Here is a 17,479-nt window from a genome sequence, read left to right on the forward strand (position 1 = left end):
TTGTTGCAATGATTGACGTTTGCACAATTGTTGCAATGATTGACATTTGCACCCTGTTGAAATGATTGAGATTTGCATCTTGCTGCTCTGATCGACGCCCCACGAACTCCTCGGTGGGTTGCAACGTCCCGGTTTCAGGTGTTGGAGAGCTTTGGGGCTGGATCAACCCGGGGAAGCGGATCCCCGGCGCCTGGGGTGGAGTTTTTAGGGTGGAAAGAGGAGAAAGTGGAGCTGAAATAATCTGGAAGTGGAACGAGGTTTGAGGTGAGGGCTGGACGCCCCGGAATGCATGCTACTGAGATGTCGCTGGGGAGGGGTCTTTTGAGGTCTAATTTAAATATTTAATTAGTTTTTCTTTTGTTTTGAATCTACTTTGTGCTCTTTGAATCTGTGTACAATCCTCTCTCCAGAGACTGGGCGCGTTTTGAACTTTTATAGCACCCAGGAGTGTCTTCTAGCCCCTCTTTTTTTTTTTTTCCCACTTTTCTGGTATTCCTAGAATCCAGAGCTCACTTCTCTTAGCTAGCTTCTATCCTCTTCCATTCTAATATTTTTTGAATTTTCATTTATTTTTTTTAATTTAAATTTAAGAAAATTAAAATTTTCTTTTCATAAACTTGTTCACAATAATTTTAATTTATTGCATTTTAATTTAGTTAACTTTAACTTTTATTTAATTTATTGCCTTTCAATTTAATTAATTTTAACTTTTATTTAATTTATTGCATTTTAATTTCATTAATCTTAACTTTTATTTAATTTATTGCATTTTAATTTAGTTAATTTTAACTTTTGTTTAATTTATTGCATTTTAATTTAGTTAATCTTAAAAAGGTAAAGGTAAAGGCCCTCCCGTTGTTCATCGATTTGCTCAAGCGGGCCCAGTAACGTCTCCATTGGAGATTTTGTTGTTACTGTGTTTGGCATATCGAATCTTAACTTTTATTTAATTTATTGCATTTTAATTTAATTAATTTTAACTTTTATTGAATTTGTTGCCTTTTAATTTAGTTAACTTTAACTTTTATTTTTTAATTTATTGCCTTTTAATTTAATTAATCTTAACTTTTATTGAATTTATTGCCTTTTAATTTAATTAATTTTAACTTTAATTTACTGAATTCTAATTAATTTAATTTCCCCTTCAACATTTCAACAGCATCCCACCCCCATGACACCTTGCCGCCACCATCATTTCCAAGTTTCCCAGCACCACCCAAGCCTGGCCCCAGGCAGATGCTAGATCATTTATTCTGTGTTGCTGGTTATGAAGAGTCACATACTAATTTTTTTATATAGATTTTTTTTTTTTATTTTTGGAGGCGTCTTTAACCCAAACAAATACCGTCTTTTGTCCTAGGGACTCTGGGGGGACTCCGCAGGGTGGGTTGGGGGTTCCCCAAATGCTCAAATTAATCCAAAGGGGGCCCGGTGTGGCCGGTACTTTTAAACAGCCGAGGCGCAAACGCCCTCGCGCCGTCCTCGTTAGTATAGTGGTGAGTATCCCCGCCTGTCACGCGGGAGACCGGGGTTCGATTCCCCGACGGGGAGGCTGGACCGTTTCTTTTGACACTTGGGCGTTTCTTTGGAGGCTAAAGCGTTTCCTTTGACACTTGGGCGTTTCTTTGGAGGCTAAAACGTTTCTTCTGACACTAAGACGTTTCTTTGGAGGCTAAAACGTTTCTTCTGACACTAAGGCGTTTCTTTGGAGGCTAAAGTGTTACTTTTGACACTAAGGCGTTTCTTTGGAGGCTAAAGCGTTTCTTTGGAGGCTAAAGCGTTTCTTTTGACACTAAGGCGTTTCTTTGGAGGCCAGAACGTTTCTTTTGACATTAAGGCGTTTCTTTGGAGGCTAAAACGTTTCTTTTGCTCCAAGTGTCTCTGCTCTCCTCGCTGCGCCCTTCTGGGGGGCGCGGGGCTTGCTTTTCTGCAGCGCCCCCCGAATGCCGCCCCCCAGGCCCTCCAGCCCCGGAGCTGGAGACCTGCCGCCTCCCCCCGCGCCTGAAGCAAGCGACCCCCGACTCACTTTCTGCACGCGCCCAGGTGGGCCCCCCTAACTCTCCAAGGGGCAGATTCCAAACTTCCCGCTGCGCGTCCTGGAGACCCCCGGCCGGGAAGGGCTTTGGCACCGCGACCTGGATTTGGGGATAGTTTGGAGCCAAACGTTTTCGGTTGGTTTTTAGGAGGAGGGTCCTTGCCCGGGGACCGGTCCAGGCTCACCTGTGGCATCCCCGGCCGTTGGCATGGAAACGGCCGGGGCATCTTCTCGGCTCCGTTTCCCTGAGCATCAGTTTCCAGGGGGCCCGGGCTGGCCTGGCTCCTGCTCTGGGCCTGGCCAGGAGGGCCCGGACGAGGGTTTGCACTGTGACCTTTGGGGGCGACTCAGTGGCAAAGGGCCCCCCAGGTGGCCAGCACCCCTAAAGACGCGCCGGCCAATCTGGGTGGGCGCCGGGACGGGGGCGCGCGCGCGCGCAGCCAAACGCTTCTGTGACTTTTCAAATAGGAAACTGTTGGGCACATTTGTCATGCTTGGTTGTTTTTATTATTATTATTGCTGTTGTTGTTGTTGTTGGTTACGGGTAGTTTATTATCTGTTGTTGCTGTTGTCGTTGCGGTGGGTGGTCCCCAGCAGGACCCCCCCAGATGCGCTCTAGGTGTTTGGGCCGCTGGGTGCAGAGAAGGGTCCAAGGGGCACTTGGGGTCCCCCCAACCCGCGCGGCCCCGGGCCCTGGGGAGTCCTGGCGCCCCCGACCCAACGCCCCCCCCACCCCGGACCCCGGGGTCCTGCAGGCGCTGGCGGGCTCGGGGGACGCCGCGGCCTCCCCGGGGTCGCACGGGGGTCGCCGGGTTTCGCCCTCCGGTGAACAGGCCCGGGCGCGACGCTGCCCCCGCCGGTCTCTGTGGCGCAATCGGTTAGCGCGTTCGGCTGTTAACCGAAAGGTTGGTGGTTCGAGCCCACCCAGGGACGGGGCGACACTTTTGGAGCCGGCCCTGGATTGCGAAGCCAGTGGTAACGGGGTTGTGTGTTTGTGTGTCTGCGTGCGCGCGCGTGCACCTTTCTTTTGTGACTATGTTGCTGTGTCTTTGTGCGTGTGTACCTGTTGTTTTATGGTTGTGTGGCTGTGTGGTTATGTGACTGCATTGCTCTATGTCTGTGTCTGTGTGGTTGTGTGTCTGTGTGGTTGGGTGTCTGTGTGGTTATGTGGCTGTATTGCTCTGTGTCTGTGTGGTTGTGTGTCTGTGTGGTTGTGTGACTGTGTAGAGCTGTGTGGTTGTGTGGCTGTGTGGCTGTGTGTGGCTGTATGGTCGTGTAGCTGTGTGGTTGTGCAGCTGTTTGGTTGTGTGTCTGTGTGCCTGTATGTCTGTGTGGTTGTGTACCTGTGTGGCTGTATATTTGTGTGTCTATGGTTGTGTGGCTGTGTAGTTGTGTACCTCTGTGGTTATCTGGCTGTGCAGTTGTGTGGTTGTGTGGCTGTGTTTGTATAGCTGTGTGTCTGCGTGGCTGTATGGCTCTGTGTTTGTGTAGCCGTGTGATTGTGTGGCTATGTGGCTGTGTGTTTGTGTAGCCGTGTGATTGTGTGGCTATGTGGCTGTGTGCTTGTGTAGCCGTGTGATTGTGTGGCTATGTGGCTGTGTGTTTGTGTAGCTGTGTGTCTGTGTGGTTGTGTGACTGTATGACTCTGCTTGGCTGTGTGCCGTGTGGCTGTGTGGTTGCCTGCGTGTTTGTACCTCTCTTTCAGCTGTTTGAATCAGGTCACGCTAAAGGGAACCAGGACCAGACCCAACCCCCTCAACGAATAAACAAAACACAGAGTTTTAGCACCCTGTTCTCACCTGGCCTTAGCAGGAGTGTCCTTCACTCAGGTCCAGCGTGTGGCCCTTCCCGCCAGCCCCTGGGTCACTGCACTGACCACTGACCCGCCCTGTCCGGCTCTGGCCCTCCCAGAGTCTGCAGAAGTGACCTCTTGGGAACGCAAACCAGGACTGCCTTTGCAAGCCCTGGAGGCTGCAGGTGCCCCCCACCAAGCCCCCGAAGGTCAAATTCCCGACAGCCCCGACTCCCAGCTCCCCCCAACCCTCTTTGATGCCCTTTTCATTCCCAGGAAATGAGCCTGGGCTCCTCAAGCAGAATGGAGCCTCCTCCAGGCAGTGACCCTGGATTGGTTCCAGCCTGGCACCGGAGCTAATGGGTGTCCACCGGTGTCCACCCAGAGCACTTGATCTCGTGTCTGAACTTCCACGAGTCCCTGGCTGCAGCCGCGTAACTCAGGGGAAGACTGTGGCCCACCCCCCATCCTCCCTCTCCCCAGCCGACCCTCCTCTTCCTCTCCACTGTCTCCGTCCAAGTGTCCAAGCGGGGGTCGGGGCCAGCTGACTTTTCCTTCCGCCCAGCGAACCCCTGCGGGTCTGAGTAACTGCAGCTAAGTGAACATCATGGTTTATGTTTTATTGCGGACTTGGGAGAAACAGGGTGGAAAGGGCTTTGTCGGAAGCCGGAACTGGTCCGCGGGGAAAAGAAGCTTCTGGAACAGGGAGACCATTCTAGAAAGGCTTCTGCACCCTGCTGACTTGTACTCCGTGCTTTGCAGGGGCATTGGGGGGGTGTCTTCCGTGGTGGAATCCACCCCAGCGAGGCACTTGTGTGAGGGTCCGAGAAGTTGTCCCCACGCCCCCCACCCCACACACACACACACACACAAAGGCTGCTCTTCCAGCTGCTGCCTGGGCTGGGGGGAGGGCTGGGGTGGGGGTCTCATTTGTCCTGAGGGTCCCGACGCCACTGCATCCTCTCATTCCATCGGACGGACGCCAGTGAGTGTCGAAGGTCCAGCCACACCGACAAGCAGAGCCCGGTGCTCACGACGTACCAAAGTCCCACGGCCAGGCTGAGAGCGATCCGGTACCATGGGGAGTGAGGGAGGGGTGATGGGGAAGGGATGGAGGGGGAGGGGACGAAGGGGGAGGGGACGGAGGGGGAGGGGACGGAGAGGGAGGGGATGGAGGGGGAGGGAATGAAGGGGAAGGGTCTGGAGGGATCTGATAGGGAGCAGAAGGAGAGAGAGCAGGGAAGTTAAGGCAGAAAGGAGAAAGTCCCGTGTGGCCAGTGAGAGACTCACCCCAGGATCCCGGGAAGGGGGGACCCTCTGCACTCAGTTATATTCCCAAATGTCCTGACCCCCACACAGTGACAGCGTCCTGACCCCCAGTTCGCCCTGCCCAGGGTGTCTGCAGGGCGGACCCCGGAGCTTCGAGCCCTCGGCTTCAGTGGGTGAGAACCCGCCCGCCGGCACCTTCATTTCCTGCCCTGAAGTTCACACTCGCGGTTTTCACACGCAGGCAGGGAACCAGATCGAAGCCCATCTTGGGCGTGGGCTTCTCACGGGCAGACAAGGGACACCCCTTCTCCCTCAGGCCCGGAAACCCAGAGCACCAAGTGCCCAAAGAGGCAGAACAAGCTGGTTGTGCACTGCCAGTGCCAACCCGTGGGACTTCAAGCCGCTGTCTGGCTAGACCCGGGGGCAACAGCTGGATTCTGGGCTCTGAGGTGCTTTCAAGCTCTGCTTCTTGGTTGAAGTTCCAACTTCCTTTCTGGCTTGCAGGCAACACCCGGCAGTGCTCGAAGCTGACTCCTGACTCTGCATCAGGGATCACTCCCGCGGGGCGCGGGGGACCGTGGAGGATGTTTTCCTTGCATGCGGCTGACCCGGGTTCGATTCCCAGCATCCCCTCTGGTCCCCTGAGCACCGCCAGGAGTAACTCCTGAGTGCAGAGCCAGGAGTAACCCCTGAGCATTGCCGGGTGTGACCCAAGCAAAAAAAAAAATGCCCTAATATGGAAAGTATCACGCTAAGCGAAATGAGTCAGAAAGAGGGGGATAGACATAGAAAGATTGCATTCATCTGGGGGATATAAAGTAACAAAGTATGAGATTAATACCCAAGAATAGCTGAGATCAGCACCAGGAGGATTACTCCATAACTTAGAGGCCAGCCGGGTATCCTAGAGGAAAGGGCAGCCCAGATAGAGAAGGGAGCACCAAATAAAGGGTGTTTGGAGGATCCTCCCAGGAGGGGAGATGCATGTCGAAAGTAGACTATGGACTGAACATGTTTGCCACTCAATGCCTCTTTTGCAGACCACAACACCCAAAAGGAGAGAGAGAACACAGGGGATTGCCCTGCCACAGAGGCAGGGGGGATGGGGGGATGGGGGTGGGGGGGATATTATCCATGGTGGTGGAAAATGGGCACTGGTGGAGGGATGGGTATCTGATCATTGTATAATCGAAACCCAAGCACAAAAAAATTGTAAATCTACAACTGTAAAAAAAAATAAAAATAAAAATAAAAAATAAAAAAAAAATGCCCTAACCACTATACTACAGCTCAGGCCCCCTTGTAGGATGACCAAGGAGCTTAGGGTTTTCAGGTTACACCCATCACAGTGCTCCTGAGGCACTTCCATTTCATTGTGTTTATCTGTAAACTCTTCCCTGTGCTCTCCTCCCCAACCAGTTAATCAGCTTTTCCCCTAATCAGAATCTGTTCATTTGTAAGGTCAGATCCTTCTAGGACACTGAAATTGTGTTGTAAGTTAATATTGCCTTTCTCCTCTCCTTATGTCTTTTGAACAGTTTACTTTAAAGCAATGTCCTTTTTGTATGGCTACAGGAAGACCGTTAACATTATGCTCTGTAACTTAGGATTTGATTGGCCTTGAATATTATCCACTCCCGGGCATCTGCTTTCTGGACTTAAGCCTCAGTTGCCCTTAGTTCCTAACACCCCAAAAGCAGGGTCCCGACGAGGGACTGAATGGACCCAGGGCGAGCGGTGAGCTACCATGGCAGTGAAATGGGCCAGGCCAAAGTGCCACGATGCTTAACTATAAGTTAAGAGTTTGATCATAGACAAATGCTGTCATGATCCAAAGGTAACGACGAGACTAGGATCCTGCTAGGGGTGGGAAGGACTATCTGGCCTGAGCACTGTAGTCTGAGATCAAGAGGAGAACAATTCTATACGTTTAAGGTATTTTTTACTGTGTCCATACAAAATGATTTCTGTCCTGCGCCTGGACCCCTGTGCCCTGCGCCTGGACCCCTGTGCCCTGCGCCTGGACCCCTGTGCCCTGCGCCTGGACCCCTGTGCCCTGCGCATGGACCCCTGTGTCCTGTGCATGTTTCCCCCCCCACGCATGCCCCCCGTATTCTGTGCGTGTGTCCCCTGTGTGCGCACGGACACGTTCTTGCGTGCCCAACCCCCCCATGCACGTGCCCATGCCGCGTTCCGTGCGCGCGCCCCTGTGGGCGCAGGGACGGGCCTCACCTGCCACGAGGAGACGCGCCGTGGGCGAGGACTCGTTGCGCATCCGGCCCAAGAGGCCCCGGCAGAAGTAGGTGCCGCTGTCCGCCAGCGTCGCCGCGGGGATGTGCAGTTCCGAGTTCTTGTAGAAGAACTTCCGCCCCATGCCGTTGTGGAAGTAGATGACGCTGGACACCGGCCGGTTCTGCCAGCTGTGGCAGCGCAGGTGGATGGGGTCCCCGGGCTGGACCACCCAGCGCCGCGCCTGCAGCAGCAGCCAGCCTGGGAGCGAGGAAGGAGCAGCGCTCACCCGCCGGCCCGGACACCCCAGCTTTGTTGGGCTCGGGGGCCGCGCTCGGCAGTGCTCAGGGCTGACTCCCGGCTCAGTGCTCAGGGATGACTCCCGGCTCAGTGCTCAGGGCTGACTCCCGGCTCAGTGCTCAGGGATGACTCCCGGCTCAGTGCTCAGGGCTGACTCCCGGCTCTGTGCAAAGGGATCACTCCCGGCTCTGTGCTCAGGGATCACTCTGGCTCGGTGCTCAAGGCTGACTCCCAGCTCTGTGCTCAGGGATCACTCCCGGCTCTGTGCTCAGGAATCACTCTGGCTCGGTGCTCAGGGATGACTCCTGCCTCTGTGCTCAGGGATGACTCCCAGCTCGGTGCTCAGGGCTGACTCCCGGCTCAGTGCTCAGGCATGACTCCCGGCTCTATGCTCAGGGATCACTCCCGGCTCTGTGCTCAGGGATGACTCCTGGCTCTGTGCTCAGGGATCACTCCCGGCTCTGTGCTCAGGGCTGACTCCCAACTCTGTGTTCTGGGCTGAGTCCCGGCTCTGTGCTCAGTGGTCACTCCTGGCTCTGTGCTCTGGGCTGACTCCCAACTCTGTGCTCAGGGCTGACTCCCGGCTCTGTGCTCAGGGCTCACTCTGGCTCGGTGCTCAGGGCTGACTCCTGGCTCTGTGCTCAGGGATCATGCCTGGCTCTGTGCTCAAGGCTCACTACCGGCTCTGTGCTCAGGGCTGATTCCCGCCTCTGTGCTCGGGGCTGACTCCCAGCTGTGCTCAGGGCCGACTCCCGGCTCTGTGCTCAGGGCTCACTCCTGGATTTGTGCTCAGGGTCATGCCTGGCTCTGTGCTCAGGAATTCCTTCTGGCGGTGCTCTGGGGACCACATGGGATGCCGGGGACTGAACTAAATTGACTACATGAGAAGCAAGCGCCCACCGCACTACCCCACTGTACTGTAGTTCTGTTCTGGTACCCAAATCTTTTTAAGTTGCACTTCTGTGTGTGTGTGTGTGTGTGTGTGTGTGTGTGTGTGTGTGAGATACCCACAGTACCCCAAGAGAGGAAGGAAGGCAGGCTTCTCGGAGGAGGAGACTGAGGAAACAGGCCCTGTTGGGTGAGTAGGAGTTTGCCTGCGGACAGTAATGGACTCGCACTTCCTCCCTGTCTCAGCTGCCGAGAGTCAGAGTCCGGACCAGCGTCCGTCAACCTTCTGGCTGCACTTGCCCCGCGGGCTGACCACCGCTGTCCACCGCTGGTCTCAACCTCCTGCTCCATAGGACCGGACAGTCCCGGGACCAGCAGGTGGACACCATTGACCCAGAGCTGACTCAAGGACCAGTTACGGCGTCCAGCCTTGGTTCTGGAGGGATGCCCAGGGCCAGCGCCCATGTCAGCTGCCTGAGGTGGCCCTACGTCCCCTGCCTCCGTGGACAGCTCAAGGCCCGACCCCCAGCACAGTGGCTCTCCCCTCCTGCACCCTCCGTTCAGGCTCTGTCTGACCCCTCACGGGTGCCACTGACACGGCTGCAACGGGGCTGGTGCTGGTCTGTGTGGGTGACGCAGAGACACCCCGGACTGGCAGCCACCTCTAAGTGCTCCCCTGGGGACAGAGCAATAGGGCAGCGGGGAGGACGCTGGTCTTGCATGCGGCCGACCCGGGTTTGATCCCCGGCATCCCACAGGGTCCCCCGAGCACCGCCAGGAGTGATCCCTGTGTGCAGAGCCGGGAGTCAGCCCTGATCATCGCCGGGTGTGGCCCCCTCCCACCCTAAAGTAAAAAAGACTCACAAGGGAATTTAACCAAATCCAAAAGACAAATTTAGGGGCCAGAGCGATAGTACAGCGGGTAGAGCCTTTGCCTTGTAAGTGGTTCGATCCCTGGCATCCCATGGGGTCCCCCGAGCACTGCCAGGAGTGAGCCCTGAGCACAGAGCCAGGAGTCAGCCCTGAGCATCACCGGCTGGGACCCCAAAAAGCCAAAGAATACATAATAAAAACAATAAAACCCATTTGGGGGGCCGGGGTGATAGCACAGCGGGGCGGGCGCTGGCCTTGCACGCGGCCAACTTGGGTTTGACCCTCGGCATCCCATCGGGACCCCCGAGCACTGCCAGGAGTGAGCCCTGAGCACAGAGCCGGGAGTCAGCCCTGAGCATTGCCGGGTGTGGCTTTGAAAGAAGCAAATCGGGACAGTTGTCGTGGGTGGTTCGTGTGGCGAGAGTGGCCGAGGGAGCTTGAGCCAGGCACAAAGGGGGCAAGGGGTGGTCAGGGGTCTGGGGTCTTGTGTGAGGGGGGGGTTAAGGGTCCTGGGAGCAGAAGCAGGATAGGGGTCCCCTACGTGCTGCCGGTCAGCCACCGCTGTCCCCCACTCACCCTGGTGCACCTCCAGGCTCTGGGGGTCACTGCGGTCCGAGCGCTCCGTCTTGCAGCTGTACTGGCCACTGTCCGCGACGCGGGCGGAGGCGATGGTCAGCGACGCCCCCTGCTGGCCGTCCAGGGCACTGTCGTTGCGCCACCAGCGTGTCCCGCTGTCCCCGGGCCCATGGGGGCTCTGACAGGTCAGGGTGACGCGGTCCTCCTCCAGGACTCGGTCCCAGGGCGGGTCCAGGATCACCACGGCCTTGGAAGGGTCTGGGGGGGAGCCCCGAGGACACGGGTGGGCTGAGTCCCCCTCCCACCGCCCCACCCGACACCCCCGGGGGGCTCCGTCCTTGAGGTCCCAGAAACAAACTCACCAGCGACTGTGTGGCAGGGAACTGTGCGGTGGGGGGAAGGGAAGAGGTGGTGAGTGAGCCGGGCACCCTCAGAGCTGTCTCAGCCCTTGCAGAGCATCCCCAGGGGGACGTCCTGCTCCAGGACCCCCATTTCTGAGCCCCTGCTCCACTGTCACCCCACCAGACCCCAAACCAACCAACTAAAGCCTTTGCTGGGTTCCTCACCCCCTCCCCGCCTTCCCGCCCCCGTCCCTGCCCCATGACCCTGTTAAGACACCAGAGGACCAGAGGAAAGCATAGCAAGAAGGAGGGCGTTGGCCTGGCATGCAGCCAACCCGGGTTCGATCCCCGGCATCCCATAGGGTCCCCCGAGCACTGGCCAGGAGTGATTCCTGAGTGCAGAGCCAGGAGTCAGCCCTGAGCATCGCCAGGTGGGACCCAAAAAGTTAAAAAAACAATAAAACAAAAAAACAAAAAAACTGAGGGGCTGGAGCGACAGCACAGCGGGGAGGGCGTTTGCCTTGCACCTGCCGACCCGGGTTCAATCCCCAGCATCCCATAGGGTCCCCTGAGCACCGCCAGGAATAATTCCTGAGTGTATGAGCCAAGAGTAACCCCTGTGCATCACCGGGTGTGATGCAAAAAAAAAAAAAAAAAAGAACCAAAAAAAACAAACCGAATTTCCCTAGTCATGCTTTGGAAATCGTTCACCGACTTGCTTATTTTGGGGCCATGCCTGGCAGTATCTAGGGGCTCGCTCTTCCAGGCTTGCTGTTCCGGGGGCCCCCATATTTCACATCTGTGCACCAGTGGAGTTAGCACAGCAGGGAGGGAACTTGCCTTGCAGGTGGCTGACCTGGGTTGGGTCCCCGACACCCCACAGGGTGCCCCGAGCCCACCAGGAGTGAGCCCTGAGCACAGAGCCAGGAGTCAGCCCTGAGCATTGCTGGGTGTGGCCCCCGAACCCAAACCAACCAAAAAAACCCAAAAAAAACCTGCACTGCGGCCTTTCCCTGGTCATTGGGAAACCTTTAGCGGGTCACCCTGAGCGTCAGGTGGAAGAGACAGCCGTCCACCCCGACTTTAATTTACAGACGAGAGAACTGAGCTGGGCCCCCGCCTCCCCACACACCCCATCACTGTCTGGCTCCAGGCTGGGGGGGGTCTGTCCTGGGATGCTGGGGGACCGAGGGGCCCGGCCCCCCCTGGTCTGAGCAGGGCTGCCCCTCCAGGATCTTACCTAGAAGAAGCAGGGCGACAGCACCCAACAGCCTCCACATTCTGCCCGAGGAGCCTGGACAGACAGACACACACACACCCACCACGGCGGCTTCCGGGCTCTGCGGGGCCCGACCACGGGGAGAGAGAGAGAGAGAGAGAGAGAGACTGAGAGAGAGCGAGAGGAAGTCGTTCATCCTCCCCCAAGCTACTCCTGACTCACCTCTCATTTCAGGAACATCATCTGATTTCTCAAAGTGAGAGCTCAGAAGAGCCCTAGGGGAAGTGGGGGACAGGCCAGGGGTGCCCCTCTTGGCCCCCTGGCATCCTTGCGGGGAAACTAATGACCCAGGAGGGAAGACGCATTGATCGGGGCAGATGGATGGGACCCGGCCCTGCCCCGTGGAACCTGGGCTCGTCACCACCGTCAGTACCAGGGTAGTCAGAACCGCCCCAAACAGCGCTGCAGAGACGCTACCCCCCATCCAATCTCTGCCATTGCCGAGGTGACCCCCCGAGCGCCCCAAGCACGCCACCCACCACCCCCTGCCCCTTGGCCAGCGAGGAGGAAGGAAGAAGAGTTTTGGTTTTGCTCTGACGGCAACAAGAGTTTCCTAATCCAGATGCTGCCGGGGTGGGGGCGGGGGGGGAGGGAAAGGCCCCTGGGGGTGGCTCTCTGCCACCGGAGGGTGGAGAACTCTGGGGGGTCCTGGTTTCTATCCCGTGGGTGATTGGGGGGCTTCCCAAGGGCTGCTGAGGAGGCCTGGGGGGCCCTGCCCGGCGATATATCCTTCCAGCTTTGCGTCTGTGCTGGGTCTAGGGGCATCAGGCTGCTCTAACCGGCCTCAGCAGGCTCTGGGGTCCACGGACCACCCCGCAGTGTTGGTGGGGGGCCCATGCAGTGCAGCGGGGGGTCACACAGGGTCAGGCATATGCAAGACAAAGTCCCCAGCCCTCTGCTCTCCAGGGGGCCGTTTCTGCATCTTGCATAAGCCTGGGGGTTCTGTCCGCCCCCCGTCCTTCTCACAAAGGTCTCTGGACAGCTTTGGGGCGTTACAGGTTCGACTGTGGGGCTCGGGGTGGGTTTGCCAGAGGCAGGGGAGGCCCCCCACAGGGACAGCCGAGTCCAGCTCGTCTCAAACAGCGAGTCCTGCCTGAGACGCCGTCTCCTACTCCAGACGCGGCCACGTCGTCGGGTTCTTCCTGCAACACCCCCCGTTTCTGAGAAACAGTCAGGATGGGGCCGGTCCCAGAAGCTTCCTGGCACAACAAACCAAGCTGAAACAGACAGATGGGCAGACAGCCGGACAGACGGACAGGCAGACGGACGGATGGAAGAGCCCAAAGGAACCTGAGGTCTGGAGAGGAAATGCGATGGGCCTTTCAGTTCTTGGTGCTTGTGGCGACACTGTCTTCTGTGGAACCATCCAGAACAGCCCTGGGGTCTGCCCTGGCCCCCGCTCTCACCCGCTCTCACGCAGACGCACCTGGGAGCAAGACCACCTTCCCGCCCTGACTTCCTTCCCCTGCTGCTCCTTCCCTCCCAGGGGTGGCCCCTAATTCTGTGTTGCTCCCTCCCCCGTATTGACATGCCCCACCTTGGAATACCCTGGGGGTCCACAGGGGGGACCTGGGTCACGCTTGCTGTAAGGTGGACAGTGCAGAGGAAGGGCCGCAGAGAGGGACCCTCTGTTGCCGATGTCCTGGCCACTCACAGAGTCCCTGTGTGCACGGGAAAGGTCACCCTGATCTCCATGGGCCAGCACAGACCTGGGTGACATCTGGACACCCCATTGAACCTAGGCATGCACCCTCCCTAATGGGGTGCCAGGGATCAAACCCATGTTGGCCACAGCCCCTCATAGAAACTCCCTCCACAATAGCACAGCGGGGAGGGCGTTTGCCTTGCACGCGGCTGACCCAGGTTCGATTCCCAGCATCCCATAGGGTCCCCCGAGCACCACCAGGAGTGATTCCTGAGTGCAGAGCCAGGAGGAACCCCTGAGCATCACCGGGTGTGACTCAAAAAACAAAAAAACAAAAAATAAATAATAATAATAATAAAAAGAGTGATGAACTGGGGTCCCGGGCAATAGCACAGCATGGAGGGCATTTGCCTTGCACACGGCAGACCCGGGTTCAGTCCCTGGCATCCCATAGGGTCCCCCGAGCACCACCAGGAGTGATTCCTGAGTGCAGAGCCAGGAGTCAGCCCTGAGCATCGCCGGCTGTGACCCAAAAAGCAAAAGCAAAAAAAAAAAAAATAAATAAAAAGAACCTCCCTCCAACAAAAGTGTCCAGCTGGGCCGTGTAAACCCTGCCCACACTGCCCTCTCGGGCTCTCTGGAGCTGTCCAGCCCTCCTGCCCCCTCCTCAGCCACCCGCACTGGCCTCCTGGACTTGGAGTTCTGCAGACTCCTTGCAAAGTGCTCAGTCCCCATTTGCCTTTTTGTGCCTAGCGTGGCCGCCGTCTCTATCAAGCTCAGGGACCATCCATCTATGGGGGTGGGCACAGGACAGGGTCCCTATCCTCCACTTCCCTGAGGGGAGGTCTGAAGGGGTCCCTGTGGTCCGCGCTTCTTTGGGGACATATGGGGACATATTGATGTTGGTGGACCCCATGGGTGGCTTATGTGAAGTGGGGAGGAGAAAGATGGTCACTTTCTCCCCATCTGCCTCTGCCACCCGGGACGGGGATTACAGGGTTCTTTTTTTTATTATTATTTTTTATAACTTTATTTATTGAATCACCGTGAGAGCAGTTACAAAGCTTTCGGGTCTAAGTCTCGGTCATACAATGAAACACCCGCCCCTTCACCAATGCCCATTTTCCACTCCAAACAATCCCAGTATCCCCCATCCCACACCCTCCCCCCACCTGTGGGGCAGATGATTTCCACATTAATCTCTCTCTACTTTGATCACATTCAATATTTCGACACCAGACCCACCATTATTATTTGAGAGTTTACCCCAACACTCAGGTCTGCTGAAAAGGCAACAGTAGACAATTTGGGTTCTCTTGCTGGTTATGAATAACATATGATGTCGCGTGGCTGCAGTAGTGGACCGCGATTTTGAAATTCCGAAATTTTAACACTTAAATCTAGAGGGATTTCTGCCCAAACCTGCTGGGTTCCGAGATTTGCTCCTGAGTCTCTGGGATCATGGCCGTTGAGCAGCTTGATCAGGAGCCAGAGAGGCCGTTCGTGGGTGATGACTTGGGCTCTTGTTGGGGTGGGGAGGACAGGACCGGCTCCCCCCTCCATCCCGTGAGGCCCAACAAGTTTCATCACTGCGGGCCCAAGCCTGACTGTTCAATGGCCTCTGGAGGATGACGGCCACCAAGCCGCCAGGGGGAAGCAGGCAGAGGGACAACACCCTTTCCCCCCTGGGTTGGTCCGGCGACAGTAACCTACTGTGGGGTCCGGACGCATTTCTGCCAAAAGCCGATGGGTTTCAAGATTTGTTTCTGAGTCTCTGGGATCATGGCCGTTAAGCAGTTCAATCAGGAACCAGAGAGGCCAGGCCTCCAATTATATAGCTGAGCCGGAGGTGGTTTGTGGGTGTGTCTCCCACATACCTAATTTTTGGCCGTTTACTTTCTCGGTAAACACTGCCCCAAGTTTTTGGGGTCTGGCCAATGGCACAGCAGCAATTTTGGGGTATCTGGAGGTCTGAAGACGCCATCAGGCTGCTGATGCACTCGCCTCACAGGTACAGACTGACCTGTTGGCGGGACCATACCCCCGGGGTTACAGGGTTCTTGTCTCGCCTCGCAGGAAGGAATTTCAGGAGCAGACAAGCAGTGAAATGACACAGTTTTTTTTTTTTATTTGGAGGTTTTGAAGGGAAAGAGGAAGAGAAAGTGGGAGAGAGTGGAGAGGAACACACTCAAGAGAGAACTCGAGCTTCTCCCAGGGCGAGGAGGGCCCCTACAGACACACCCCAGCATTAGGCGTGAGAGCATGAAAGTCCCCATCTCAAGAGGGGAGATGCGGGCGACACGTGTGCTTAGACACCGCCTGTGCTCGGCCACGTGGGCACAAGCAGCACATGGGCTCAGGCAGTGTGTGCGCTCCTTCCTGTGTCCAAGGTGGCCTTTATAGGAGATTCACTGCATTGCCTTGGGAAGAATCTTTCCAGGAGATTCACTGCATTGCCTTGGGAAGGGGCCTTCCCTATCTGCCTGCCTGCATCAGTCTGAAGGCATCCCTTGCCCCACCCCCTCTGGAGTGTTCTGTGTCCGATGCTCGTCCAAGGTGGCCTTTATAGGGTTTCTCTAACCTGGCCCCATGTGGGGTTTCTACCTAGGTCAGAGTCTGTTGCTAGGAAGGTCCCCAAGGGGGTTCAGAGTGGGGATGGTCTTCTTTGAAATTCCTTTCCTGTCTTTTGTTTCTGCGGGTGCTTCTGTGGGAGGGGGTTGGTCCGGCCTCCTCAGGGTCTGACACAGACCGGCACCAGTTCTCCGTGAGGTCAGGGCTTTTGCTTCCAAGAGCTTCACTGCATTACCTTCGGAAGGGGCCTTCCCTATCTGCCTGCCTGCATCAGTCTGAAGGCATCCCTTGCCCCACCCCCTCTGGACCCCCTCTGGAGTGTTCTGTGTCCGATGCTCCTGGACAGTGCCACAGTGGACGCCTCCGTGCGAAACCCTTCCACTTCCACCGGGCACGAGAGTAGACGTAGACTCAGCTAACTGTCCCTGGGACTGGAATTGTTTTTGGGGAACTTCCAGGCTGCTCTCCAGGGCCTCACTCACGCTTTCACAGACTCACTGGGGAAGAAGATTGGCCCCTCCCTGCCAGCCCAGTTCCTTTCTGTCCTGGAGCCATGGGTGACCACGCCACCCTGGGGTTCCACCCAGGCACCCTATGGCCATGCCAGGACCATCTATTGGAGTCCTTCACCTGCTTCGAAGCGTGTCCCCGAATTTCGGGTCATGCCATGTGGCTACTTTAGTTTTCTACCTCTTTTTTTTTTCCTTTCTTTTTGGGTCCCACCCGGCGATGCACAGGGGTTACTCCTGGCTCTGCACTCAGGAATCACCCCTGGCGGTGCTGGGGGGACCCTATGGGATGCCGGGGATCGAACCCGGGTCGGCCGCATGCCAGGCAAACACCCTTCCCGTTGTGCTATCACTCAGACCCCAGAACTTGATTTTTTAATTTTTTATTATTATTTTTTTTCCTTTTTGGGTCACATTCGGCAATGCTCAGGGGTTCCTCCTGGCTCATGCACTCAGGAATCACTCCTGGCGGTGCTCGGGGGACCCTATGGGATGCTGGGAATCGAACCCGGGTCAGCCATGTGCAAGACAAACGTCCTACCCACTGTGCTATTGCTCCAGCCCCTCACACTTATGTATTTATTATTTATTTATTTTGCTTTTTTGGTCACATTCAGCGATGCTCAGGGCTGACTCCCGGCTCTGCACTCAGGAATCACTCCTGGCGGTGCTCGGGGGACCCTATGGGATGCCGGGGATCGAACCCGGGTCGGCCACGTGCAAGGCCAACGCCCTCCCCGCTGGGCTATCGCTCCAGCCCCCCTCTTTTTCTTTTGAGTCCACCCACCCCTGGTGGTGATACCCAGGATTTAAGGATCCCTCCTGCTGGGGCTCGGGGGACCAAACGGGGTGCCAGGGGGATCAAACCCAGGTGGGCCACAGCCCCTCACAGAACCCCCTTTTTTTGCCCACGGCCCTGTGGTCCCCAAGGGCATGCCTCCAGCACCTGAGTCACAATAAAACTACTTCACATTTAATTGAATTTGTAATGTCTGAGACTTGTGGAAGAGGAGAGAAAAAAAAAAGCATCTAAATGTTGGGTACCAATATGAAATATAGCCTGCACATTTTTAAAATTCATTCATTCATTCATCATCCTGTTATTCGTCGATTGCCTCAAGCAGGCCCCAGTAACGTCTCCTTCGTCCTAGCCCTGAGATTATATTCAAGGC

The 17,479-nt window shown here is 56.2% G+C and overlaps 1 protein-coding gene and 2 non-coding genes across 3 annotated transcripts; 2 read left to right on the top strand and 1 right to left on the bottom strand.

Annotated features, from left to right (window-relative positions):
• The first annotated feature begins 1,479 nt into the window (after window positions 1-1,479).
• Window positions 1,480-1,551, top strand: TRNAD-GUC (transfer RNA aspartic acid (anticodon GUC)). Its single transcript has one exon. It is a non-coding gene; the product is annotated as a tRNA-Asp (tRNA).
• Window positions 1,552-2,894: 1,343 nt separating this feature from the next.
• Window positions 2,895-2,968, top strand: TRNAN-GUU (transfer RNA asparagine (anticodon GUU)). The gene has a single exon. It is a non-coding gene; the product is annotated as a tRNA-Asn (tRNA).
• A 1,499-nt stretch (window positions 2,969-4,467) lies between these two features.
• On the bottom strand, window positions 4,468-11,618 carry FCGR3A (Fc gamma receptor IIIa). The gene is made up of 5 exons (XM_056137800.1): window positions 11,544-11,618; window positions 10,325-10,345; window positions 9,963-10,220; window positions 7,329-7,586; window positions 4,468-5,037 (listed from the first exon to the last, which is right to left on the bottom strand). Exons 1-5 carry the CDS (start codon window positions 11,581-11,583, stop codon window positions 4,754-4,756), a joined length of 861 nt encoding a protein of 286 aa, XP_055993775.1. The 5' UTR covers window positions 11,584-11,618; the 3' UTR covers window positions 4,468-4,753.
• Between the last annotated feature and the right edge of the window lie 5,861 nt (window positions 11,619-17,479).

This window comes from Sorex fumeus, unplaced genomic scaffold (assembly GCF_029834395.1).
Source record: "Sorex fumeus unplaced genomic scaffold, SorFum_2.1 ptg000127l, whole genome shotgun sequence".
NCBI lineage: Eukaryota > Metazoa > Chordata > Mammalia > Eulipotyphla > Soricidae > Sorex > Sorex fumeus.